Source organism: Megascapheus bottae, chromosome 9 (genome assembly GCF_031878675.1).
Source record: "Megascapheus bottae isolate mThoBot1 chromosome 9, mThoBot2.hap1, whole genome shotgun sequence".
In the NCBI taxonomy this organism is placed as follows: domain Eukaryota; kingdom Metazoa; phylum Chordata; class Mammalia; order Rodentia; family Geomyidae; genus Megascapheus; species Megascapheus bottae.
In genome coordinates, this window is record NC_143517.1 from 36,665,017 (window position 1) to 36,692,629 (window position 27,613).

The 27,613-nt window shown below is 40.6% G+C and overlaps 1 protein-coding gene across 2 annotated transcripts; it reads left to right on the top strand.

The window, feature by feature from the left end:
• Positions 1-5,594: 5,594 nt before the first annotated feature.
• Positions 5,595-27,532, top strand: Ndufaf6 (NADH:ubiquinone oxidoreductase complex assembly factor 6). 2 transcript variants are annotated; one of them, XM_090339087.1, is made up of 9 exons: positions 5,595-5,791; positions 7,528-7,627; positions 9,121-9,243; positions 11,433-11,489; positions 14,139-14,241; positions 15,219-15,352; positions 19,746-19,847; positions 23,068-23,124; positions 26,369-27,532. In XM_090339087.1, the coding sequence occupies exons 1-9, from the start codon at positions 5,595-5,597 to the stop codon at positions 26,495-26,497; spliced, it is 1,002 nt and encodes a 333-aa protein (XP_090195213.1). In that variant the 3' UTR covers positions 26,498-27,532. The 2 variants fall into 2 exon arrangements, with proteins under 2 accessions (XP_090195213.1, XP_090195212.1); XM_090339086.1 differs by lacking the exon at positions 5,595-5,791 and having other exon boundaries at positions 7,534-7,631.
• The last annotated feature ends 81 nt before the right edge of the window (positions 27,533-27,613 follow it).

A 27,613-nucleotide genomic window follows, 5' to 3' on the forward strand; every position in this document is an offset into this window, starting at 1 on the left:
TGATTTCCTACAATAGGAAGGACTTTTGAGACATTGGATTACCCATACAACTCGTGGTAGTTTAAGGGTGTATTTCTTGTTTAATTCTTACTATTTTATAGTGTCTTTCTTTCACAGTTGAACTGATATTCTTATTAATACAATAGCAGTTATCACATTTCATAATTATATATTTGTGGTGATTTGTTTGTGTGTTGCATGTGTGTCCGTGCGCACACTGTTGCTGGGGTTTGAACTCCAGTGCTGTCCACGTGGCTGGTGTTCTACTGAGTCAGACCTCCATTTACTTTTTTTTTTATTGGTCAGTTGTGGGACTTGAACTCTGGGCCTGGGCCCTGTCCCTGAGCTCTTCAGCTCAAGGCTAGCGATCTACCACTTTGAGCCACAGCACTGCTTCAGATTTTCTGGTGGTTAATTAGGGATAAGAGTCTCATGGACCTTAGAGCTCCGGTTGGCTTTGAACTGTGATCCTCAGATCTCAGCCTCCTGAGTAGCTAGCTAGGTTTATAGATGCGAACCAGCAGCACTTGGTTTTCTTTTCTTTTTTTAATACTTATTTTTGAGGGAATATGTTATTATTTAATTTATATTATCTTCAAGTAGTTGTACAAGGGGTTTCAATTCAACAGGTCCACATGTCAACTTCTGGCTAGTTAACTGGAGATAAGAATCTCTCTGATTTGTCTGCCTGTGCTGCCTTCAAACTTGCATTCTCAGTTCTTAGCTTCCTGAGTAGCTAGTATTACAGGCCTGACCACTCCTCTCCTGCCTAATTTGCTTAATATCACTTGAGTTTATTCTTAAATTCAAGTAAGCATATAATCCCAGTATTCAGGAACCTGAGGTAGGAAGATTGTTAGTTCAAACTCAGTATGGGCTACACATTGAGAATTTGTCTGAGAAAAAAAAACAAACAAAATTTACATGGCTTTTGTTTCTATATCCTGGAGGTCCTGGAGGTCCTTTCGTTTTAGCGTCATTTTATATGGCCTTAGGTTTTGATCTGTTGCAAATCTCTGCTAGGAGAGCCCAAGAAAAAACCAGAAGTTGTTCTGTGGCTGAAGGGGTAGATCTCTAGCCTTGAGAAATCTCAAGGATAGTGCCAGGCTCCAAGCCCAACCCAGAACAAGAAAAAAAAAAAAATGTGCTTCTGGGCTGGGATAGCTGGTGGCTTAGTGGTAGAGGGCTTGCCTAACATGCATGAAGCCCTGGGTTCAATTCCTCAGTACCACATAAACAGAAAAAGCTAGAAGTGGCACTGTAGCTCAAGTGGTAGGGTGCTATCTTTGAGCAAAAGAAGCTTAGGGACAGTGCCTAGGCCCTGTGTTTAAACCCCAGGACTGGCAAAAAAAAAAACCCAAACTGGGCTTCTGGGGTGTGTGCATGCCTGTGTGTGCACACACACTTACTAGTGCTGGGGTTTGAATTAGGGCCTAGATACTGCCGCTGAGCTTTCATGCTCAAGGCTAGCAATATCACTTGAGCTACATTTCTACTTCCAGCTATTTATTGGTTAACTGGAGATAAAAATCTCATGGACTAATCATAACTACGAAGAAGGCTGAGATCTGAGGATCGTCGTCCAAAGCCAGCCCAGGAACTAAAGAACATGAGACTCTTACTTCCAATTAACCACTAGAAAACTGGAAATGTGGCTCCAGGGGTAGGGCGGTAGCTTTGAGCTGAGGAGCTCAGGGACAGTGCTCAGGCCCAGAATTCAAGCACACACACACACACACACACACACACACACACACACACGCACAGAACTTCATGAACTTTACTGCTTGGGATAGCTTCTGAGATCTGAGGATCTCAATGTCTGTCTGTCTGTCTGTCTGTCTGTCTGTCTGTCTGTCTCTCTCTCTCTCTCTCTCTGTCTTTGTCAATTGAACTCAGGGCAGTGAAGGCTAGCTAGCACTCTACCACTTGCGCCACACTTCCAGTTTTTGAGTGGTTAATTAGAGATAAAAGTCTCATGGGAACTTTTCTGCCCTGTCTGGGTTCGAACTGCGATCCTCACATCTCAGCCTCCCAAGTAGCTAGGATTACAGACGTGAGCCACTAGCACCTAGTTTCTTGTGTCAATTATGCTGACATCAACCTTATGAATAAGCATTGAAGTTGAGCTTGGATTATAACTTTGAATAAAAGTATATGCATATATCAAAAACATTGATTTTGATACCACAAAATTAGACTAAAGAAATGTTTCATATGTTCATAATTATTCAAGACCCTATAGTTATAGTATATATAAGCAATTAGTAATCATTGTCGATATGTTTTCACTAGTGTAATGTTATTTATTTTTTCCCTCTTCCTTCTGAATCCAGTGTTAACAAAGCTTCATTGTTCCATTTTCACTCATGCAGGAAATATTTTTTAAATTTTTTATTGTAATTAATAAAAGGGTTACATGATATTTGCCAGATAGGAGGTGCATTAATTCACATACATTGATACCCTTTCACATGTCTTGGTACCCGTTACCCTCCCCCCCTCAGGAAATATTTTTACTGTGTTTACCCTCCTTCACCTTCTTCATCCTTCCTCTCCCTCCTGTACCTACACCCCAGGCAGGGCATGTTTCACCTTCCTAGTATTCGTTTTTGTTCATTGTTATGTTATATATATTTATATACATAAATATATTTATGTATACTGAGAGAAAGTACATATCACTGGGGACATACTTTTAAGGTGATATTGGGACCCTAGTCCTTCCTTTCTCTTGGCTTTTCAACCATCATAAGTGCATAGATTTCCTACTCTAGGCACTCCTGCCATGAGCCCCAAAACATAAGGATTAAGTCACAGTAAGTCAAAATAAAGTTATGTCATGGCAACAGATAATTGATTAACACATCTGCCTTTAGTTTTATATATCTGTAGGCTTGAAACACCTTTAGTATGTATTTATGTTAACTAGAAACAGCAATATTTTTCAATATAGACTCTTTGGTCTGGAAATGAACTTGCAAAGAAATGAAACTGGCTTATCAGAAAGATATGACATGGATTAATGGAAATAAAATGGAAATAATAGCTAAAGATGGCTGACAAAATAAATTTTCAAATATGATATGATTATGAATTTCATCCAAATATAGAATGAACTGGCCAAAACGTCTAACTCAATGAGTGCCGGTGGCTCACCAACACCTACTTACTGAGGAGCCTGAGATCTGAGGATTGTGTTTCAAAGCCAGCCCAAGAAAAATGACAAGACTCTTACCTACAATTAACTACCAAAAAGCCAGAAATGGAGCAGTGGTTCAAGCAGTAGAGTGTTAGCCTTGAGCAAAAAAACAAAACAAGACTAAGCAAGAATGTGAAGCTCTAAGTTTCAGCTCAATTACCAGTATAAAAATAAAATTTCATTGAGCTTATAAATTAGAGGGAACTAGTGAAAATGTGATGACTAGCTCAAAGGAGTGTCCAAATTTCCAGACAAGACTAAGCCCTCAGGGAATAAATACATCAATGAATAAGTTTAATAGACATGAACTTGTCAAAACTGATCAACCATAGAACAATCATCCACTGAATCTCCATTGGGCATAATTTACATTAATGGACAAGAACCATTTTCAGTCTTGTCAATATTCTGCAATTTACAAGGCTAAAAATAGCACAGAAAATGAACCATGCAGAAATTCCAGGGAAGCAAATATTCTGCACAGTGAGTAGCTTTTCACCAAAGACACCAAGCAATCTTATGTGTGTGTATATATATATATATATATATATATATATTTCTGTATATATGTTATATTATATGAAAGTCTTTCATAATGTTTTTCTTATAACGATTGGTTTCCTTGAGTATACATCATGAACTGAATACTCTCCTGGTGTTTCAGATGGAGTAACTCATTGAATTCTACTAATGGTCTGTCTTGTAAGGTAGGGTCTATTATTATTTCCATTTTATGGTTGAGAAATGCTGACTCCAAGAACATTAGATGACTCATCCAGGGTCACAAAGTACTGGGAAGCAGGGTCAGAATCTGAATCCATATAGTTTGCAGTAGCATATGCTACAAGTGACAAACGTGAAGAATAAAAAGATAATAGACTTGACCAATTCAATTGCATTAGATATAGAAAAAGGGAAGAACTAGAGGTGACTCCCAATTTTTTTATTGGTTAATTGTAGGAGTGCACAGTCCAAATAAATGAAGAAACGATTATTTGTTTGGAGTTTTGTACAAGATGTCCAGATGGGTAAGACTAGTTGAGCCGGTTACAGTCACTCACACCTGTAATCCTAGTTACTCATAAGCCTGAGATCTGAGGATCATGGTTCAAAGCCAGCCTGGGCACAAAAGACTCTGAGACTTGTATCTCCAGTTAACTTCTAGGAAACAGGAAGTAGGGCTTGGCTCAAGGGTAGGGTGGTATCCTTGTGCTGAAGAGCTCAGAGTTCATGACTTCCCCCCCCACACACACACACAAAAAAAAAGACTAGTTGAGCAGAAAATCACTACTGGGCATGTGGATGGGTTGTTTTTAAATACGGCAGGTTTAAATTGTGGTACTGCAAACAACAGTACATATCTGTCAGAACTAGAAGACAAATTCAGAGGAAAGAACGGACATTACACAGTGGGGCCTGGTCCTGAGAGTTTCAGGGAATAAAAAATTCAAATGGCTGGAGCTGAGGCTGAAAGGTTAAAAGAGACCAGACTCCATCTAAAGAACAGTAAAGTTCCTTGAATAGAAGGGCCACAATCTGATGTACATTTTAGAAAGAACCACTCAGGCTGCAGCAGTATGGGCAAATCTGAGGCAGGCTATGTTTCTAGGATCTAGGATTAAGTGGATGTCGGCTGGACCATCAGGTTAGGTGGTGGAAAGTAGACCCAAATAATTGTTGGCAGGTTTTTATTGAGAAACTGCAGACTCTGGGTTCCATGTTGGAGCCTGGAGACCATGGAATCCATGGAATGCTCCACTTCTCTTTCTGTCCCCAAATTAGCACATTGTAGTAGACAGGGTGTTTGTCACTTAACCCACCCTTAGAATTACATTGTAAATGGGGGCAATTTGGCTTCTATAATGCCTCACCGACTGGCAGGGAGGATACCAAACAATGCCTGCCCCCAGGAAGCTGGCAGTCAGAGGCAGTCAGCCAGCTCGGAGTCTAGGGGATGGCTGGCTTCTGGGCAGCTGGCGATCACCACCGCTGGGCATTTTCCTGGCCTCGCGGGACGGCCTCCTGCGGCAGGGTGACAACGCACAAGGCGTCCCGGGTGGGAAACGGCTCCTGGGGGCGACTCGAGGCGCTGCACGAGCTCGGGCAGCTCCTTTCCGGAGACGCGAGCGCTCCCGACCTGTCCGAGGTGCTCAGGGGTCGCTTGAGGAGTGACACGGGAAGGGTTATCCCAGGGAAGCCTGGTCGGAAGGGACTGAGGCCAGCTTCCTTGGGAACAAACTCCCCAAGAACGGTGGAGGCCACGGTGCAGCGGACCACAGCGACACCTGGCTCTGCTCAGGCCGCGCGGCCCACGCCGCTGCTGGGGGCGTGGCGGGGGGAATGGCCGCGCATGCGCGGCGCGGGCGGGCCAAGGGCACGCGACGCCGGCATCATGGCGGCCTCCGTGCTGGGCTCGCGCTGGGGTCCGCTGCGGCTCGCGGTCACGGGCCTACACCGCCGCCGGCCGCCCCGCGGCTTATGGATGCGCACGCGGCGGCTCCCCGGGCCCGCGGTGACCGGGCGAAGCGTGGCGGCGGCCAGCGGACCTGCCGCCTTGGGCTCTGACCACTATTGCCTGGAGTTGCTGCGGTGAGCGAGCCCTGGGCCGGGACGGGGGCGGGCTGGGACCTGGGTCCTCCAGCTTCGGGGACCAGCGCTCCTCCTCGCAGCCCTCGGTGCCCCGGACTTCCCGGTGGGCCCCAGCTTCTGCTGTGTGGGGAGAGTAAAGCAACGGGATCGTTCTCCTGACCACAAAATCGTAATATTTCTTCCTCTGCCCTCTCAGGTCGCCTTGCCTGAATCTTTAGTTTTCACCCCACTTTGCAAGCATAAACTTTTTTATTCTCAGACTATATAGTAATTGCAGTCGTTAACTTTCTATGCTTGCGGCGCTATTAGTAGGAATTTCCAAGTAATTCCTTTAGTATGCATTGTAAATTGTGAGGGACAAATACAGACCTACTATCAAGGGTTGTGGGGAATAAAGCAGAACAGTGCTTGACACATAGCTAAGGGCACAGTGAGGACAGTGTATATCATCACTTTATTGATAGCCTCATGAAATAAGGGGCTTGACTTTGCTCTTTTGTGGATGTTGGTTTGGATTGGAGTAGAGAGGACTGGTGGTTACCTGTGATTTAGTGACACCCCCCCCCCCCTTCCATTCTCTCCTCTATCCTTCATTGCTATTAGTTCTTAAAGTATTTGGTTTCAATGTCTCCTGAGAAATAGTAAAATAACAGAATAGTTTGGGGTTTGATGGGTCATGCAAATCCAAAAAGTGAATATGTTTCAAGATTTGCGTATTGGTTTTGTTTCTTCCCTTTTTCCTTGAAGACCCTGTTATCTATGTATCCCTGTGTGTATATGTGTGTATGCATTACATATATGTATAAAGTCTTGTTAAATTGTTGGTCTCAAACTCCTAGACTCAAACAGATCCTCTTGGTCTGTCTGCCTATTTGTCTGTCTGTCTGTCTGTCTTGCTATCTTTCTCTGTTTTCCCCCAGTACTTGGCTTGAACTCAGGGCCGCCAGCTCTCCCTTGGTCTTCTCCAGCACCACTGGCACCCTACCAGTTGAGCCAACCTTCATTTCTTACTTTATGCTGGGTGTTTTGGAGATGAGTCTCTTGGGTTTGTCTGCCAACACTGGCTTCAAACCTTGACTGTAAGGTCTCATCCTTCTCAATAGCTAGGATTACAGACATTGAGCACCAGTGCCCAGTTCATTGTCTTTAGATGCAGCAATTTCTGTGTTCTTTTAACAATTTTTACCATTCTTTAAATATTTCTATGCTTTCTGTTTACAATGTTTTAGGCTTCTATCTTTATTGTTTTCTCTGCCCCAGACCTGGGTTCAATCCTTCTCTATGAAGCCTTAGCAGAATTTAGGACCTATGAAGCCTTGCAGAATTTAGGAACCTAAGTCCAGGTTCTAGGATTGTTTATTGGTGCCAACAATTGAAAGATTATTAATGCTACTAGAAGCAAATGCTACTGGGAAGGTGCATAAATATCCTTATATAAATTTCAGTATCTTCTTTCTATATTACTTTAAAAACTGAGATTTTACCACTACTAGACTATTTTCTTGACTTATATTTGAATTCTTACTAATAGCTAAGTATAAGTGCTTATAAGTAAAAAATTGTTCTTTTTAAACTATCCTGATATTGAGGGCAAATCTGCTTTTCATTAGTTAGAGAAATAATTCTGAAAGAGCCTTTTCTGAACTGAAGCCTCATTGTACCATTAATTTGATCAGAATTTTGTCTGCTGTTTGGCAAATGAAGAGTAACTACTTTTTTTTTTTCTTCTGTTATAGGAAGAGAGATTATGAAAGTTACTTGTGCTCCCTGCTACTCCCTGCAGAATCCCGAAGCTCTGCTTTTGCACTGAGGGCTTTCAATGTGGAGCTGGCCCAGGCTGGTATTAAACTATCTTCAAATATTATTTATAAGAGGGTGTCGGAAGTTGAGATGTGGCTTAAAATGGTAGAGCACTAGCATGGCATACAAAAGCTCAGAAGTAGCACCCAGACCCTGTGTTCAAGCCCCATGACCAAAAGAAACAAACAGCAAAAAAGAAAGATGATATTGTAATGTAATGCAAATAAGGAAATATACTTGTAATTTATATTGTGTTTAAAGTCTGTTAGTAATTTCTCCTATGTGGGCATAATTCAATGTTAATAAAATCAGCTAATGAATTTAATATTTCTGGAAATGGTATTCTAGAGTTTTGTTTATTCTGTTTTTTCTGGTAGTGCTGGCCTTTAAACTCAGATTCCTGCTTATTGGGATAGTGCTCTACCACTTGAGCTATGCTCCTAGCCCTTTTTGCTTTCTGTACTTTTCTAATTTTTAAAATTAATTTTATTGTTACTATTAAGGTGTCATGCAGAGAGGTTATCATTTCATAAATAAGGTAATGAATACTTTTCTTTTTTGGACAGTGTCACTCCTTTCTTTGCTTTTCTCCAGTTTCTCCCTCCCATCATGTGGTTAAAGTTTTGCATTCCTCAGCTTACATTACCTAAGCAGTGTATGTACTGTTCACAGCAAGCAGGAAATGTCCATCTGTCTCTCTGAAGTAATGTTAGTTTTTGTCTTCAGTTAAAATGAGTCCTAAATATGCTTAAATCAATTTCTTTTCTCCCCTCCCCCCACTAAACCCAAGGCGTCATATATCCTATATATCCTAACCATTTTTTCTGTTATCTATACTACACTCCTTCTTCCAATTGCCATTTACTTAACATTGAGAGTTTTTAAAGTCATAAATGATAAAGACATATTTCCAAACTAAAGGAGGTTCATGGGCTAAAAGTATTTCACTGGTAGAGCACTTGCCTGCCCTAGAGTATATGAGGCCCTAAGTTAGATCTCCTGCACTGTAAAACACAGAAAGCTAAAGAGATGTAAGATTAAAGACATCACACAATTAGACTAGGTCTCACACAGAAAGAAAAATAAATGTCATAAAGGGCATTATGGAATCAGTTTATAACTGAAGAAAATCATTCAGCTGGGTATTTGGGGCTTATACCTATAATTCTAGCTATTCAGGAGGGTGAGACCTGAGGATTGTAGTTCAAAGGAAGCCTAATCAGGAAAGTCCATGAGATGCTTACCTCCAATTATCCACCAGAAAACTGCAAGTGGCCCTTTGGCTCAGAGTGGTAGAGTGTTAGTCTTCAACAAAAGAGCTCAGGGATGGTGCCCAGGCCCTGACTACAAGCAAATGAAAGGGAAAATCATTGACTAAATGACTGTTTTTTTATACTGTTTTAGGTACTGAAAAATGTAGAGTCCTGTATTCACGACCATAGATAGTCTTAATATAAAACAGTTTCATTAACTTAAAAAATTTCCTTAAAAATACTGGCATGTTAGAAGCTTCTAAACTTTCTTTACAGGTTAAGGACTCCGTTTCTGAAAAAACAATTGGACTGATGCGAATGCAGTTCTGGAAAAAAGCTGTTGAAGACATATACTGTGATAAACCACCACATCAGCCAGTAGCTATTGAACTATGGAAGGTAAAATAAATGTATCATCCTCTGATAACTTGCATGGTTCCTTGATCTGTTTGTTAAAGGAAGAAATTGGAATCTGATTTCCTATTTTGTTTTTGTGTAGGTATTGGGGCTTGAATTCAGAGTCTTCTGCTTTCAGCCTTTTCACTCATAGCTAATACTCTGCTCTACGAGTAAGCTACCTTTCTAGCCCAGGGTATTTAAATTTTAATGTTAGCTAGTTTTGTGATATGACCAATATTTAGGGTTCACGTATATTTAAAAGAAGCAGGTAATGCTGAGTGCTGGTGGCTTATGCCTAGCCATTCAGAAAATCTGAGGATTGCAGTTTGAAGCCAGCCCAGGCAGTAAGTCCATGAGACTCTTATCCTCAATAATGACTCAGAAAAAGCTGAAAGTGGCACTGTGGCAAAAGTGGCAGAGCACTAGCCTTAAGCAAAAGAAACTTAGGGATAATGCTGAGGCCCTGAGTTCAAGCCCTAGGACTGAAAAAAAAAAGAAGAGAGAACATTTTACTGTATAATTTCATTGGTAGTTTTAGGGTAGAATATAGGTGCATATTTTTAATTTCTTATACATCCCATATGGTATTCTCCTTTTCTCTCTGTGTGAATATTAGTTACAACTTGAGTTTATGTTTAAAGCAGAAATTTGTATTCTATTTGGCCTCATCTTCCAAAGTTGATATTTTATTCAACTTCTTTTCAGTATATATTCCTTTACCTTGATTTTTAAATTCCTTCAGAATCATTCATTTACATTTTGTGGTTATTTGCTTTAGATTAGAGTAAATATGAGTTTGACTTTTCATTGATAAAAGTTTTTACTGAATATGCTTATATGCCACAAACAGTACTTCATAGTGGTTACAAAGATCAACCTTAGCTGGATGCGGGTGCCTCATGTCTGTAATCCTAGCTACTCTGGAGACTGAGATCTGGGGACCAGAGTTCAAAGCCAGCCAGGCACAAAACACTGTGAGACTCGTATCTCCAATTAACCACCAGAAAACTGGAAATAGTGCTGTGGCTCAGATGGTAGAGGGCTAGCCTTGAACTGAAGAGCTCAGAGACAAAACCCAGGCCCAAAGTTCAAGCCCCGCAATCAACAAAAACAACAAAATATCTATCTCTCAGACACACATACAAGAAAAGAAGAGCAGGAATGTGTAGTGACCAGTGCGATTCCTGAGATTTGCAAAAAGAAGCCCATAGGGCTATGTAACAGTAGTAGTGCTGAGATAAGTGGGATCTATTCTTCACATATCCAGCTTTTCCTCCATTAGTCCTGCCAGATAAAGAGGGCTCTGTTCTCCATTCCTCTTTGTTCCACAAATGTGGGTGGATAAGCATGCTTACCTTTACATTCAGTGATATCTAAGAGTAATAATTCAGGTATACAAGCACCTAAGATCTTTACTACTATATTTATTGTGTATTTATTACTAAGTGTTGATTTTAGCCAAGAAAAATAAAAAGCATTCGGTTTTCAAATTTCTAGGAAAATCTGTGAAGTAACTTCTATATCGCAGATTCACCTGCTGTGAACATTTTGTCCTGTTTTCTTCATTTGTTGATTCGTTTGTTTTGTTTTTGGTGGCCCTAGGGCTTGAACTCTGGGCCTAGACTCTGTCTCTGAGCTCCTTTTGCTCAAAACTAGTGCTCTACCACTTTAGCCACAGTGCCGCTTCCAGCTTTTTCTATGATTAACTGGGGATATGATTCTCGCAGATGGGGCTGGGAATTTGGCCTAGAGTACTTGCCTAGCATGCACAAAGACCGGGGTTCGATTCCTCAGTACCACAAACAGAAAAAAGCCGGAAGTGGTCCAGGCCCAAGAAGCAGTAGTTTTTACTAATAAATTATAGTAAATTGCATGGCCCAAAGTTTGTATATAGTATGTAGCCACTGAAGGAGTGCATCGTATAATAGAGAAGCTTGGTATTTTTGTTTATATTTGAAAATAGAATAGTTAATGCAGGATAAAAGAAACTATCAGAAAAGTATTACAAATACTATCTTTACTTGAAAATGTTTTGAAATACCTTTCTAGAGATATTTTCTTTTATACTTAACATAGCTATGTTGAATATCCCCTTATCTTCACTGTGCATTTGGTTTGTCTGTTCTATTCAGATATATAAAAGTCATTTCTAGTACTTTCTAAAAACTTACAACCCTCTTGTTTTTTAGGCTGTAAAAAGACATAACCTGACTAAAAGATGGCTAATGAAAATCATTGATGAAAGAGTAAGTTGAAATCATTTTGTATGTCTTGATTTTTTTTCCCTTAATCCTTAGTTCATTCTTCAGGGAGGAAATCATTTCATTTGCATATGTGTATCGTACATCCCCTTAGCCTCTGATGCCCCGCCTGGACACAGCTAGATAGACACAGACACAGCAGGTAGAGGCATGCATGTGTACACACCTGCTCTTTGTCTGGTCCTAGGGCTTGAACTCAGGATATGGACATTGTCTCTGAGCTCTTTTGCTCAAGCCTAGCACTCTACCACTTGGACCACAGCTCCATTTCCTACTTTTTGGTGGTTAACTGGAGCCAAGAGTTGCACACAGTTTCCTGCCTGGCCTATCTTTGAACTGTAATCCTCAGATCTCAGATTCCTGAGTAGCAGATATGAGCCACCAGCACCCAGAAAATAGCTGGATGTTTTGTTTTGTCTTTTTGTCAATCATAGGCTAGAACTCAAGAAAATAGAAAAAGCTGGAAGTTCAAGGCCCAGGACTCCCCCCACAAACAAAAAAACAAAAAATAACTTATGGAGAAATGCAAAGGAACCAGAATAGCCAAAACTTTTTTTTTTTTTTCTTTTTTGCAACTTTTTTTTTTTTTTTTTTTTTCTTTTTTGCCAGTCCTGGGCTTGAGCTCAGGGCCTGAGCACTGATCTTGGACTTTCTCAAGGCTAGAGATCTATCACTTGAGCCTCAGCACCACTTCCGGCTTTTTTCTATGTATGTGATACCAAGGAATTGAACCCGGGCCTTCATGCACGCTAGGCAAGCACTCTACCAGTAGGCCAAACTCCCAGCCCCCAAAACATTTTTTTTTTTTTAATTTTAATTTTATTGCCAAGGTGATATGCAGAGATGTTACGGTTTCATGAGTAAGGTAGTAAATACTTTTTTTGGGTTAGTCATGGGGCTTGAATTCTGGGCCTGGGCACTGTCCCTAAGCTCTTCAGCTCAATGCCACCACTCTACCCCTTGAGCCACAGCCTTACTTCCCCCTTTCTAGTGATTAATTGGGGATAAGAATCTCACAGACTTTAGTGCCCAAGCTGGCTTTGAATGGCAATCCTCAGATCTCAGCCTCCTGAATAGCTAGGATTACAGGCATGAGCCACCATGCCTGGCTAGTAAGTACATTTCTTACGAACATTGTTACTCTCTTCCATGTTTTTCTTCCACTCCCCCCACCTCCCCAAAAAATTTTTTTGACAGTCCCTGGGCTTGAACTCAGAGCCTGAGCGCTGTCCTTGGGCTTTCTCAAGGCTAAAACCCTACCACTTAAGTCACAGTACCACTTCTAGCTTTTTCTATGTATGTGGTACCAAGGAATTGAACCTGGGTCTTTGTGCATTCTAAGGAATTACTCTACTTCTGGGACAAATTCTTAACCCCCCAAAACATTTTTTTTTATTGTTGGGTTTTATCTAGTACCAGAGTTTGAATTCAGAGCTTTATGCTTACTCAGCTTGTACTCTACTTCTTGAGCCATGCTTTCAGTGTTACATTTTGTTGGGTAATTGAAGATGGAAGCTTATAGGCATTTTTACTCAGGCTGGCTTCAAATCTCTGTCCTCTAAGTCTTAGCCTCCTAAGTATCTAGGATTAGAAGTATGAGCCACTAGTATCCAGCTGCCAAAACAATTTTGATAAACAATAAAAGTTTCTAATTTTGAAACAACTACAAGGCTGTAATACTAGAAAAGAACAGTCATGTGATTGGGTTGACAGTCATTTAAAAAAAGATGAAAATTCTAGCCCTATTTTTCAGGATGGCCATAATAAAACAAACAATGGCAAATGTAAGGGAGAAATGTAGAGAAATTGGAATCCTCCATATATTGCTGGTGGGAATGTAAAATGGTATACCTACTTTAGAAAAAGGTTGGCAGTTCTTCCAAAAGTTAAACATAGAGTTACCATACACCAGCTCAGTTAAGTCAGTGTCTTTTGATACCTTCAATTTTAGAAAGAATTAAAATCAAGCCAACCCTGTATCCATTGTATATTTTTGTTATTCTTGAGTATTGGTAGGTGATTTGTAAGTATAGAATGTACACGATTTTAAAGTTATTTTTAATCTTAATTATGCTAAGTAATAGTCTGAGTTTTTCAGTGCTAACATCTTTTCTTTTTCTTTCCTTTTCTTTTTTTTTCTTTTTGTGTTGATCCTGGGTATTGAACTCAGAGCTTGAGAGCTATCCTTAAGCTTTTGTGCTCAAGCATTCTTCCTACCACTTTGAGCCACATTGACATTTCCGCCTATTTGTTAGTTAATTGGAGATAAGACTTTCCTGTCCAGACTGTGATCCTCAGATTTCAACTTCCTCAATAGCTAGGATTACAGGTGGAAGCCACTGGTAATTCAGCATGGCGTGGTGGCTTGTGCCTGTAATCCTAGCTACTTAGGAGCCTGAGATCTGAGGATCATGGTTCAAAGCCAGCCTGGGCATTAAAGAACATGAGACTCTTCAATTAATCACTAGAAAAGGGTAAGTAGGGCTGTGGCTCAAGGGGTAGGGCCGAAGCCTTGAGCTAAAGAGCTCAGGAACAGTGTCCAGGCCTAGAGTTTAAGCCCCAGGACCGACCCCCCCCCCAAAAAAAAAAAAAACCTGATAATTCAACAAACTTTTGCATTTTCTATGACTCTAGGAAAAAAATTTGGATGACAGAGCATATCGTAATATCCAGGAACTTGAAAATTATGCCGAAAACACACAGAGCTCTCTTCTTTATTTAACACTGGAAAGTTTGGGTAAGTTATTTTTCTATTTCATGCTGCTCTTTTCAAATAAAACCCCTTCCAGATTCCACTTTTTACTAATTTGATAGTTTATCCAGTTTAGTACTGGCATTTTTTTTTGCACTATCCATAACATAACTACTTTTTTGTTTAAGAAGCAAGAAGGGAAATATATGCCTTTCTTTGAAGTGTGAACTATTTTAAAAACTCAGGCTCTCATAAAAGTAGTTCAGATACTTTATGATAATGCTGTAGTTGATGACTGGTAGTTGCAGATGACTTTACTCTTTCAGGATTTGAAAGTCCTATATTCTGACTCTTCTGTCAATAATCCTTTCCCATATTAAATCAAGTAGAAGATACAAAACCACACTTAAGAAAATTTTTAAGAGATTTTTCTTTCTCCTCCTTTAAACAACTTTTTAGATGATACTTTTCCTCCTCTGACTTCATTTCGAGTTAGTGATGTCTTAATACAATGAGGAAATTATTTGGGCAAGGACAATACCATCTCATTTGAAGAAGGTAATACATTTTATGTAGCCCCAAAGACTTATAGAAGTCCCTGTTGAATATTTCAGCCAGGTCTCTTGTCTCCGTCCCTCTGGTGACATGTTTGCCATCACAGTGAAAGGAGGAGGTGAAAAGCTGAATGTTAACTATGTACATGGAATGTGGTCATAGGGGAACTGCATAGAGAAGAAATGATAGATTTATAATGAACTTCCATGACAGCTGATTACAGCTGTAAATGTATTCTTGGTGTGCCCAAGTTTAAGGAAAAATTTTTCTACAATTGCGATTCCAATACCTAGTAGGAAATTGGCCACTTGTTTTTACACTCAGTTTTCCCCTTATAAACTCTGTTTTCCAGATGTAAAGCATAAGATAAATACCTACTTTTATGTGTTCAAATAATTCCTCTGCTATTTCTATTACTTGGTTATATCCTTAGACTAGAGCAGGCTTTTTAACTTTTAAAACCTCAGGGATAAAGGATCTTCATGCAGATCATGCTGCAAGTCACCTTGGAAAAGCACAAGGCATTGTTACTGTCCTGAGAGCAACTCCTTATCATGGAAGCAGAAGAAAAGTGTTTCTTCCCATGGATATTTGTATGCTGGTAAGGCTATAATTTAAACCTTGTAATAAATCACCCCGGTAATGCTGGGAAGGAAGTTCTGTCTTGTTTCTTTGCTTATCTATCTGTTTAGCTGCTCTGAAAGGGGAGTTCTTTGCTTCCTCTTTTGCCCTTTTTAATGAGTTAGAATTTTATCAGTCATTGTCAAGAATTCAGTATATATACAACAAAATAAGAATAATGATATGAGGGAATACGAATACGATATGAGGGAGAATGGGAGAGAGACTATCATAAAGATGCTTTGCATTCATGAAAAAAGAAGAATTTTGTCAGTCAGAAGCGATAGATCTTTTGAAGGGCTGTGTGAGGGACAAGGTCCAGAGAACATTATTTAGTGAAGCTTCTTAATAATGTTTTACTTCACAATAAAAAATTACAGGATTCATTTTCAAAGTTTTACCAGAGAACTCATCTTGTTTCTTTTCTTTCAGAGGCTCAGCACCAGTAGTTCACACCTGCAAATTCTTGCTACTTAGGCTGAGATCGGAGAATCTCAGTTCAAAGCTAGCTCAGGAAGACAAACCTGAGACACTCTTATCTCTAACTAACAAGCAAAAAGCAGGAGGTAGAAGCATAGCTTAAGTTGTGGAGTGCTAGCTTTGAGCGAAGAATCCAAGCTAGAGAACAAAGCCCTGGATTCAAGCCCCCGTACCAACACATTGTTAGGATTTTTGCTTTATTGCTTTATGTTCGGATGTTCTTATAGTCTACTCTCAAACTTTGTGTTATTTTTCTTCTGTTAATTCTATACACACATTAGTTAAAAAAATGGACAGTGGCTCATGCCTGTAATCCTAGCTACTCAGAAGGCTGAGACCTGAGGATCTTGGTTTAAAGCCAGCCCAAGCACAAAAGTTTGTGAGACTCTTATCTCTAATTAGCCACCAGAAAAAACAGAAATAGTGTTGTGGCTCAAGTGGTAGAGCACCAGCCTTGGCTGAAGAGCTCAGGGACAGCTCCCAGAGTTCAAGGTCCAGACCAAAAAAAGAAACTTTACATGTGGCTCTCACATATAATACTTGGGACATTGAGTGTGAAAGGAAGGAGCTTTGAGGTTTATGAGATCCTATCTTGAAAATAACCAGCAAAAAACAGGGCTGGAGGTGTTGCTCAAGTGATGCTATTAGTCTAGCTAGCAAGCGTTAAGTCCTTGAGTTCAAGTCTCAGAACTGCCGACAAGAATTTAAAAAATAAATAGACATTATATACTATATTCTGACATACCTGTTTTCTTGAGTTATGTTAATTACTGAGTTGTGATATAATTTGTTTGGATCACCCCCATCGAGCTCATAATTTGAGAAGGAATCACTAGAAGATTTTCAAACCGTGATCCTATGACTTTCAGCCTCTAGAGCAGCTATGATCCTAGGTGCAAGCTTGGCTGAGCTGTTGCTTTTTTTTTTTTTTTTTTTGCCAGTCCTGGGCTTGAGCTCAGGACCTGAGCACTGTCCTTAGACTTTCTCAAGGCTAGAGCTCTTCCACTTGAGCCTCAGCCCACTTCTGGATTTTTTCTCTGCATGTGGTACCGAGGAATCGAACCCGGGTCTTCATGCATGCTAGGCAAGCACTTTAACCACTAGGCCAAACTCCCGGCCCTGAGCTGTTGCTTTTTAATTGTACATGTGTGTGTGTGCGCGTGCATTACACTTTTGTTTACGTTTTGTTTTTTTTTAATTGTATTTTGTTGTTGGGATAATGTATAGAGGGGTTGCAGTTATATTCGTCAGGTAATGAGTACATTATTTCTTGAACCTTCATACCCCTTCTCATGTTTTTGTCCCCCTTCCCCTCCCTCAACCCCTCCCAGTCATCTTTTTCCCCCTTCCCTACCCTATTTCAAATAAACGGATAAACAATATACCAGGTAACAGTCACATACAGTCACCACATGAGATTAACCATAAGTGAAAAAAAGAAAAGAAGCAAGTACACATAGTACATTAAGAACAACAATCACAATGATAAACCTTTTACTTCCATAACCTAAAGTTCATTTCGTTTAGTCTCATCCTGCATGAGCAGAATACATAGCTTTTGAGCTATTGTGGTCATCTGCTAGGAGAATCCAAGATGTGTATTAATTATTACAAATGAGGGAAGCCATGGAGCCTATGGTACTTTGGTTCTGGCTTACTTCACTTAATATGTACCTCCCAGGCTACTGCATTGGAAGAATCAACACTGTGAAAATGGCAATCCTGCTAAGAGCTATCTACAATTTCAACGCAATAACAATATCCCAATGTCATCCATTTCATTTTAATGAAATAGAGGAAGCAATCCAAAAATTCATGTGGAATAGTAAAACACCCTGTGTAGCAACAACAATCCTTAGCAGAAAGAACAGCACTACAGGAATATCAGTACCATACTTCAGACTCTATAATAATCAAAACAGCTTGATACTGAAATAATAGGCCTGAGGACCAGTGGAATAGAACTGAAGACCAAGAAATCAACCCACAGACCTCTGGCTACCTAATCTTCAGTAAGGGAGCCAAAAAAATAACATGGAAGCCAGGCACCGTGGCTCACACCTATAATCCTAGCTACTCAGGAGGCTGAGATCTGAGGATCATGGTTCAAAGCCAGCCCAGGCACTAAAGAACAGGAAGTGAGGCTGTGGCTCAAGGGGTAGAACAGTAAGCCTTGAGCTGAAGAGCTCGGGGAGAGTGCCCAGACCCAGAGTTCAAGCCACATGACCCCCAAAATAAAAATTAAATAACATGGAAGAAAGCCTCTTTAACAAATGGTGCTGGCAGAATTGGTTAAGCACCTGTAGAAAACTAAAGTTGGATCCTTATGTGTCATCCTGCACCAGAATTAATTCCAAGTAGATCAGAGACCTTCAGGTAAAAGCACATACCCTGAAAACTTTACAAGAAGGAATAGGAGATAGGACTCCTTGGTACAGGTCGAAACTTTCTTAATAAAAGCCCAGAAACAGGGGCCAGGAGTTTGGTCTAGTGGTAGAGTGCTTGCCTAGTATGCACGAAGACCCGGGTTTGATTCCTTGGTACCACATACATAGAAAAAAGCTGGAAGTGGTGCTGTGGCTTAAGTGGTAGGGCTTTAGCCTTGAGAAAGTCCAAGGACAGTGCTCAGGCCCTGAGCCCAAGCCCAAGACTGGCAAAACAAAACAGATTAAAGAAAGTTTGGACAAATGGGACTGCATTGAACTGCAGAGTTTCTGTATAGAAAAGGTCATAGCTAGTAAGTCAAATAGAAAGCCCACAAGAATGGGAGATCTTCACTAGCCATACAACAGACAAGGGCCTCATATCTAAAATATATCTACAGCTCAAAAACTTGAATCTCAAATCCTTAAAGAAACAACCATCACATTAAAAGGTGGGCTAAAGACTTAAAGAGAAGAGGAAGTAAAGATGGCCTATAGACACATGAAGAAATGCTTGACATCTCTGGCCATAGAAGAAATGCAAATCAAAACAACTCTAAGATTCCACCTCACTCCAGTTAGAATGGCCATGATCAAGAAATCTAATAACAACAGATGCTGGCGGGGTTGTGGCCAGGAGGGATCACTACTACACTGTTGGTGGGAGTGTAAACTTGTTCAATCACTCTGGAAAGCAATGTGGTGATTCCTCAAAAAACTAAACGTAGAATTCCCATATGACCCAGAAATCCCACTCCTTGGCATTTACACAAAACAAGGCCATCCACAACAATGTTCATTGCAGCATTATTTTTACCATAGCTAAGATATAGAACCAGCCCAGATTCTGTTCAGTGGATGAATGGATCACGAAGATGTAGTTATACACAGTGGAATTCTATACTGCCATCAGAAAGAATGACATCACCTCATTTGTAAGGAAATGGAAAAACTTGGGAAAAAAATCGTATAAAGTTTTACTTAGTTTTTTGTTGTTATTTTGTTTTGCCAGTCCTGGGGTTTGACCTCAGAGCCTGGGCGCTCTCCTTAAACACTCTCCTTGGACACTTTTTGCCCAAGGTTAGCGCTCTGCCACTTGAGCCACAGCACTATTTCCAGCCTTTTCTGTGTATGTGGTACTGAGGAGTCGAACCCAGGCCTTTGTGCATGCTAAGCGAGCACTCTACCACTAGGCTACACTCCCAGCCCTTGTTTAGGTTTTTTTTTTTTTTATTCTTGGCAGTTGGTCTTCCACTTAAGCCATACCTCCACTTCCAACTTCTTGCTGATTAATTGGAGATAAGAATCTCCAGGATTTTTCTGCCTGAGCTCGCTTCAAACTGGAATCCTTAGCTTTCAGCCTTCTGAGTAGCAAGGATTACAGGCCTAAGCCACTGGCACTCAGCTGAGCTATGTTAATTTTAAGTATGCTTGTAGATGTTTAGCATAAAGTATTACTTTTCTACACAGCATGGTGTTTCCCAAGAGGACTTTCTACGGAGGAACCAAAGTAAAAACATGAGAGATGTAATATATGACGTTGCCAGCCAGGCACACTTACACCTGAAGCATGTAAGTTGTCTCTTTTTGCCCAGTCATTTAGGAAATTGTTATTCTGGCTATTCCTATAGTATGGTTATAGTATTTTGGGTGGGTAATGGGGCTTGAACTCTGGGGCCTGGGCATTGTCCCTAAGCTCTTCATCTTAAGGCTGCCACCCTACCTCTGGGCCTGGGCATTGTCCCTGAGCTCTTTAACTCAAGGCTGCCATCCTACCCTTGAGTCAAGCCCCACTTCCTATTTTCTACAGATTAATTATAGACAAGAGTCTTAGGTTCTTCTGTGCCGGGGCTGACTTTGAACCTTGATCCTCAGCTCTCAGCCTCCTGAGTAGCTAGGATTACAGGCATGAGCCACTGCACCAAGCTTATAGTACTCTTTATTTTTTATTTTGTCTGTCATGAGGTTTGAACTCAGAGCCTGGGCATTGTCCCTCAGCTCTTCAGCTCAAGGCTGCTGCCCTACCTCTTGAGCCACGGTGACACGTCTTGTTTTCTCTTGGTAAATTGGAGATAAGAGTCTCATGGACTTTATTGCCCAAGCTGGCTTTGAGCCATGATCCTCAGATCTCAGCCTCCTCACCCGCATTATAACATTCTTATATTGACAGTTTTTATTTATTTTCTAGTAGATTTATTTCAGGGACTTCATAAACTTTCCCATCTTAAAAAAAAAAATCCAGGGCCGGGAGTTTGGCCTAGTGGTAGAGTGCTTGCCTAGCATGCACGAAGACCCAGGTTCAATTCCTCGGTACCACATACATAGAAAAAAGCTGGAAGTGATACTGAGACTCTAGCGGTAGAGCTCTAGCCTTGAGAAAGCCCAAGGACAGTGCTCAGACCCTGAGCTCAAGCCCAGGACTGGCAAAAAAAAAAAAAAAAAAAAAAAAAAAAAATCCAGCCAGGTGCTAATGGCTCATGCCTGTAATCCTAGCTACTCAGAAGGCTGAAATCTGAGCCAACCCAGGCAGAAAAGTCCTTGTGAGACCCTGTTCTCAGTTAACCACCCAAAAACTGGAAATGGTGCTGTAGCTCAAAGTGGGAGTCTTGAGCAGGCCCTGAGTTCAAGCCCAATGAGTTACCACCAAAAAAAAAGAAAAAAGAGAAAGAAAGAGGGGCCGGGAGTTTGGCCTAGTGGTAGAGTGCTTGCCTAGCATGCAGGACGACCCAGGTTTGATTCCTCGGTACCACATACATAGAAAAAAGCTGGAAGTGGTGCTGAGGCTCTAGTGGTAGAGCTCTAGCCTTGAGAAAGTCCAAGAACAGTGCTCAGGCCCTGAGCTCAAGCCCAGAACTGGCAAAAAAAAGAAAGAAAGAAAGAAAGAGAAAGAAAGAAAGAAAGAAAGAAAGAAAGAAAGAAAGAAAGAAAGAAAGAAAGAAAGAAAGAAAAGAAAAGAAAAGAAAAGAAAAGAAAATCCAGTTCTTGTAGGAACTTCCTCCTATTCTTAGCAGTCCTCTGTTGGTATTGCTTGCTTTTCTCATACCTGAATTTATTTGACCCTTCTGTTTCTTATTTTCCTAAAAGGAACTTGCTGAAGAAGTAGCCTAATTTATTATTAGGTCTTCATCACCTTGGCATGCTCATTCTGTTCTAATTTGGCTTCTATTTTGCCAACGATGGTAGTCACTAGTAAATAATCTTTTTTGTGGGTCATGGGGCTTGAACTCAGCCTGAGCCCTGTCCCTGAGCTCTTCAGCTTAAGGCTGCCACCCTGTCCCTGGGCATGGGCACTGTCCCTGAGCTCTTAATTGACAAATTGAGTAGTCATTTCAAATTCTTTTTCATAGCCAGCATCTATGGATCGTGCCTGTCTGTAATCTTAGCTACTCAGGAGGCTATCTGAATGTTGCAATTCAAAGCCAGACTTGGCAGGAAAGTCCATGAGACACTTATCTCCAATTAACTGTCAAAAAAGCTAGAAATAGTGCTGTGGCTTACTGTAGTAGAGCATTAGCCTTGAGCACAAAAGCTGGGGGACAATGCCTATCCCTGTGTTCAAGTACTAGGACCAGCACAAAAGACAAATTCTTTTTTCTTTTTTTCTTTTTTAATTATATTTTATTGTGGGGATAATATATAGAAGGTTTACCGTTACATTCGTCAGGTAATGGGTACATTACTTCTGGAACCTTGATACCCCTTCTCGTGTTTTTGTTCCCCTTTTCCTCCCCCACAAAAGACAAATGCTTGTTCTTTATCATTCTCCCTTTGGCACTATTGATTTTCTTTTTCTCTAAAACTTTCTTTTCCCTTGATTCTCTGATTTGGCACCAGAACTGGTTCCTGAGTTCTGCATATTTAGTTGTTCTTTCAAGAAGTATATGATGTTGATATTATTTAGAGATACAATTCAAAGAAAAGTAATGGTGTATTTGAGTTTGATCTTCTTTGGACTAGCTATTGAATATGATAGAATTTGAAGGTTTTCTTTTTACCTTCCTTTTCCTGCTTTCTTCCCTTTCACTTTTCCTTGGTTCCTTCTTTTCCTTCCTTTCTCCCTCCCACCTGCTCTCCTTTCGCCTTCCTCAGTACTTGAGCCTCAGTGCTTGAATTCAGGGGCCTTGGGTTTTCTCATCATGCGTGCTCACTGCTTATAATACCACTTGATCCATGCCTCTCAATCTCCATTTTGCTGGTTGATTTAAGACCAGCAAATATAATATTGATTACTTTTCTACCTTGATTGGCTTTGAATCTTAATCTGTGATCTCAGCAGCTAGGATTATAGACATAAACCACTTGTGCTTGCTCAATTTGGAGATTTTCTAGGACATTTAAGAACATTGGGACTAGGAGTTTGGCCTCGTGGTAGAGTGCTTGCCTAGCATGCGCGAAGCCCTGGGTTCCATTCCTTGGTACCACATACACAGAAAAAATCCAGAAGTGGTGCTGTGGCTCAAGGGGTAGAGCACTAGCCTTGAGAAAGCCCGAGGACAGTGCCCAGGCCCTGAGTTCAAGCCCCAGGACTGGCAAAGAAGATGGGCTATTGAAGATGGTAGGGTTATTACTTAGAAAATAGCTCAGTACTAAATATTAAGGCTGGAATTTTAAATAGTTTAAACTTTCATATATTTGTGCCCATTATGTTTTAGAAACTAATCTTGAATCTTCAGGTGAACTATTTTCTTATTTTGGGGAAAGGGTCTTAATGATATTGTCATGCTTCTGGTGCTGCTTTGTGTTCACTTGTCAGAAAGAGAAGTCTTTTAAGCTACTTTCCTTTTCCCTTTAGGCAAGGTCCTTCCACAGAAGTGTTCCTGTGAAAGCGTTTCCTGCTTTTCTTCACACAGTAAGTACATTAGCAGAGGAGGAGAATAACTACCGAAGTACATATGTGTGACCTTTTCGGGTTCATTAAGTTCCCAGTGTAGTTCTTTTGTTGGGTGTTTGGTTTTGTTTCCCTCCCTTCTGGTGGCTTTATTAGTTTTAGGGTGCTTGTAGTGGAAGTCTCATCTGCAGTTGCCCGAGTTATCACTAACAGTGACTCTTCAGCAGAACTGTGTTTTGACTCTTTGGACAATGGAGCTACTAAAATGGGTATTACAGGAGAAACTACCCTATAGTAGGATTGTAAGGTTTATTTCAGAATACCCTGATGATATTGTAGCACTCATTTCTTAATAGTGCTTTACAAACCAGAGCTGAATTGGCTGCACCAGAATAATCTGGGAAAAAAAAAATTTTAAGTAGCTCAGCATGGTGGCTCACACATGTAATCATAGCTACTCAGGATGCTGAGGCTCAGTGCCAGCCCCGGCACTAAAATCTGTGAAACTCTTATCTCCAGTCAACCACTAGAAAACTGGAAGTGGTTCTGTGGCTCAAGGGCAGGGCAGTAGCCTTGAGCTAAAGAGCTTAGAGACAATGCCCAGGCCCTGGAGTAGGTGGTAGCTCAAGAACAGTACTCAGTTCAAACCCCACACCCCCCCCCCCCCAAAAAAAAAAATGAATAGAGTTTCCTGAACTCTTTAAAAAAAAATCAGACTCCCAGCCAGGAGCTTGGCCTAGTGGTAGAGTGCTTGCATAGCATGCACGAAGACCTAGGTTCCATTCCTCGGTACCCCACATACATAGAAAAAGGCCGGAATGTAACCCTTCTATTAATTACAATAAAAAAATATATGGGGAAGAAAAAAGAAAGAAAAAGGCCGGAAGTGGTGCTGAGGCTCAAGTGGTAGAGCTCTAGCCTTGAGAAAGTCCAAGGACAGTGCTCAGCCCCTGAACTCAAGCCCAGGACTGGCAAAAAAAAAAAAAAAAATCAGACTCCCAGAACTGAGATAGGGTAAAATTCAGATATTATAAGAATATTTATGATTTTTAAAAGTTCTTCAAAAGCCAGGCACTGATGGCTCACATGTGTAATCCTAGCTACTCAGGAGGCTGAGATCTTAAAATCGTGGTTCAAAGCCAGCTGTGGCAGAAATGTCCATGAGACTTTTTTCTTATCTCCAACCACTTTGCTGCTTGGGCTTAAAGTAGTAGATTACTAGCCTTGTTTTATAGCAAGAAGATGGACTCACTGAACTTTTCACAAAATAATTTCTTTTAAAGATAGCTAAGTTTCCTCATGGCACACTACATTGGGCAGAGTGTGTAGGGCTGTCTTATTTTCCTAAATTAAAACATTCCTTTTATGCTGAGGAAGCTGATACATGCCAGTAATCTAGCACACAGAAGGCTAAAGTTTGGGGGATTATGAGTTAAGGCCAGCCTGGTTTATATAGCAAGACCTTGTTTTGAAAACAAAAAGATTTTATCTTCAAATATTCCAGTTATTCTTCCATTGGACTACGCCCTGAGCATGTTTTTAAATTCTTTTTATTATTATTATAAAGGTGATATAGAGAGGGTTTAAAGTTTTGTTGTGGTGGTTTTGGGGGGATTTTTATTGTGCTTTTTGTTTTGTTTTGTGTTTGTTTTGTTGCCATTTCTGGCTTGTATTCAGCGCCTGAGCACTGTCCTTGGGCTTTCTCAAGGCTAGAGCTCCACCACAGAGCCACTTCCAGCTTTTTTTTTTCTATGTATGTGGTATCAAGGAATCGAACATGGGGGGCCTTGTGCGTACTAGGCAAGCACTCTACCACTGCGCCAAACTCTTAGCCCCAGGGGGTTACAGTTTTATAAGTCAAATAATGCGTACTTTTTTTTTTTTTTTTTTTGCCAGTCCTGGGCTTGAGCTCAGGGCCTGAGCACTGTCCTTGGACTTTCTCAAGGCTAGAGCTCTACCACTTGAGCCTCAGCACCACTTCCAGCTTTTTTTTTTTTTTTTTTTTTTTTTTTTGCATGTATGTGGTACCAAGGAATCGAACCTGGGTCTTCGCGCATGCTAGGCAAGCACTTTAACCACTAGGCCAAACTCCCGGCCCCTTCTGGCTTTTTTCTATGTATGTGGTACCGAGGAATCGAACCCGGGTCTTCATGCATGCTAGGCAAGCACTTTAACCACTAGGCCAAACTCCCGGCCCCGAGTACATTTCTTTTTGGACAGTGTCACCCCTTTCTTCATTCTCTCCCAGTTTCTTCCTCCTGTTCCCACCCATGATTTGTATAGTTCATTTTTAACATGGTGTCTCGTAAAAATACCACTGCTGCATTTGTTCAGTCTTCCTACCTCCATCTGTTTCTTCCTTGCCCCTCTCCCCCAACAGCAGATAAACAAGACAAAAAAAAAAGGGGGTGGGCCAGGAGTGTGGCCTAGTGGTAGAGTATTTGTATGGTTAGAGACACTTTGTGTTCCTCCTGAACAGGTATCCTTATTTAGTCTCACTGTGTGTGAATTCCTAGAATCCTATATGATTTATCATGTCCCAGTGTATTTTAGCTCTAGCTTCCGCATATGAGAGAAAACTGGTACTGTCTGTCGTTCTGAACATCCTTTTTAAATTGGTGAACATCCTTTTTTAATTCTTTCGAATCTAATACCCAAAGATAATTTCTCTAATCCTTGCATATTGACCAGAACACTACTATTTCTATTCAGAACATTATTATTTCTAGTTCTGGTTTTGTGGTACTCTTGTTATTCTGAAAGAGATTTCTTGGGAGCTGATTTTATTTACATTTTTTATTTTTTTTTATTGTGTAGAAGATCATCTCAGGAAACTAAAATAGTCATGATACTTAAACTATTTTTTATGTATATGTTTCTTTGATGTTTGTTCATCCTCTTACCTTAATGTCTTGAGTACTAGAATTACAGCTGTGGCTGGGCAGGTGGCTCACGCCTGTAATACTAGTTACTCAGGAGGCTGAGATCTGAGGATCAAGGTTCAAAGCCAGCCCAGGCAAAAAACTCCATTTAATCTCTAGAAAACTGGGAAGTGGGGCTTGGCTCAAGGGTAGGGCAGTAGCCTTGAGCTGAAGAGCTCAGGGACAGCACCCAGGCTGAGTTCAAGCTCCATGACTCACAAAAAAAAAAAAAAAAAAAAAAAGCAGCTGTGCACCACCATGTTCAGCTTGCACTTTTTTTTTTTTAACTTTGTTTGAAAGACTTGATCATTTTACATCTAGTGACCAGTATTCTCTTTTTCCAGGTTTCTCTAGAGCACTATTTAAAGAAAATTCAGCGAGTTGATTTTGACATATTCCACCCATCTTTACAGCAGAAGAATACATTACTTCCATTATCTTTATATATTCAGTCATGGAGGAAAATATATTAAAATAATTTTATGGTATTGATGTAAATTTACTTTGTATTTGTTTTACAGAAATGTGCTAGTTGGGTTTCTTGTTTAGAGATATTTGGGACTTTGTGTACTTGAGTAAAAGTACTGTGTGAGCTGAGATGCTCGCTTAGAGAACTGAAGTGTAGTTGCTGTGGATCTAGGTGGCTAGATGTAGAGGTCTAGCAGCCCAGGGTGTGCTGTACCATCCCTGGGAGAGAGTTTTATTCTTCCTTCTGTATCCTTGGGGAAGTTTGTGCTGGAATCTGCATGTCAAACTTAGGTTTTAAATATGGCTGCAAAATGCATTTATTTACCTATCATGAAAAATGAACTTATTGACTTTTGTGGAATACCAGTCACATTGAAGAGGTTATGCCCCTAACATTTACATCTTTGTGTGAAAATTGATCTGTGGTGATAAAACAACTTATTTAAGGTAAGGCAGCTGAAGAAATGGGGTGGCTCTGAACTGCAATATTCAGATCTCCTTAGTGGCTAGGATTACAGGTGTGAGCCACTGGTGCCCAGGCAGGAATATCCACGAAACTCTTATCTCCAGTTAACTATACACACAACAACAACAGCAACTAAAAAGCAGCTCGAAGTGGTTGAGTATTGCTATCATGAACACAAAAGGGACGACTCCCTGGTCCTGACTCCCTGGTCCTGAGTTCAAGCCCCTTGGACCAGCACCAAAAGGAAAGTCTTAAAGTTTAGTACTATAGACTATATGCTCCAACCATTATTTTTCTAAAGTCCTTTAACTTGTCAATTTTTTTTTTTTTTTTTTTTTGCCAGTCCTGGGTTTGAGCTCAGGGCCTGAGCACTGTCCTTGGACTTTCTCAAAGCTAGAGCTCTACCACTTGAGCCTCAGCACCACTTCTGGCTTTTTTTCTATATATGTGGTACCGAGAAATTGAACCCGGGTCTTAGTGAATGCTATGCAAGCACTATACCACTAGGCCAAACTCCTGGCCCCAACTTGTCAAATTTTAAAGCTCAAGAGCACAACTTCTTTTTTTTTTTTTTTTTTTTTTTTTGCCGGTCCTGGGCTTGGGCTCAGGGCCTGAGCACTGTCCTTGGACTTTCTCAAGGCTAGAGCTCTACCAC

Bases quoted from the DNA above. Each gene is read 5' to 3' on its own strand.
- Ndufaf6 (XM_090339087.1), top strand. From the start codon at position 5,595: ATGGCGGCCTCCGTGCTGGGCTCGCGCTGGGGTCCGCTGCGGCTCGCG. The intron at 9,244-11,432 runs GTAAAATAAATG...CTTGTTTTTTAG, and splicing joins TAGCTATTGAACTATGGAAG to GCTGTAAAAAGACATAACCT. The intron at 15,353-19,745 runs GTAAGGCTATAA...TTTTCTACACAG, and splicing joins CCATGGATATTTGTATGCTG to CATGGTGTTTCCCAAGAGGA.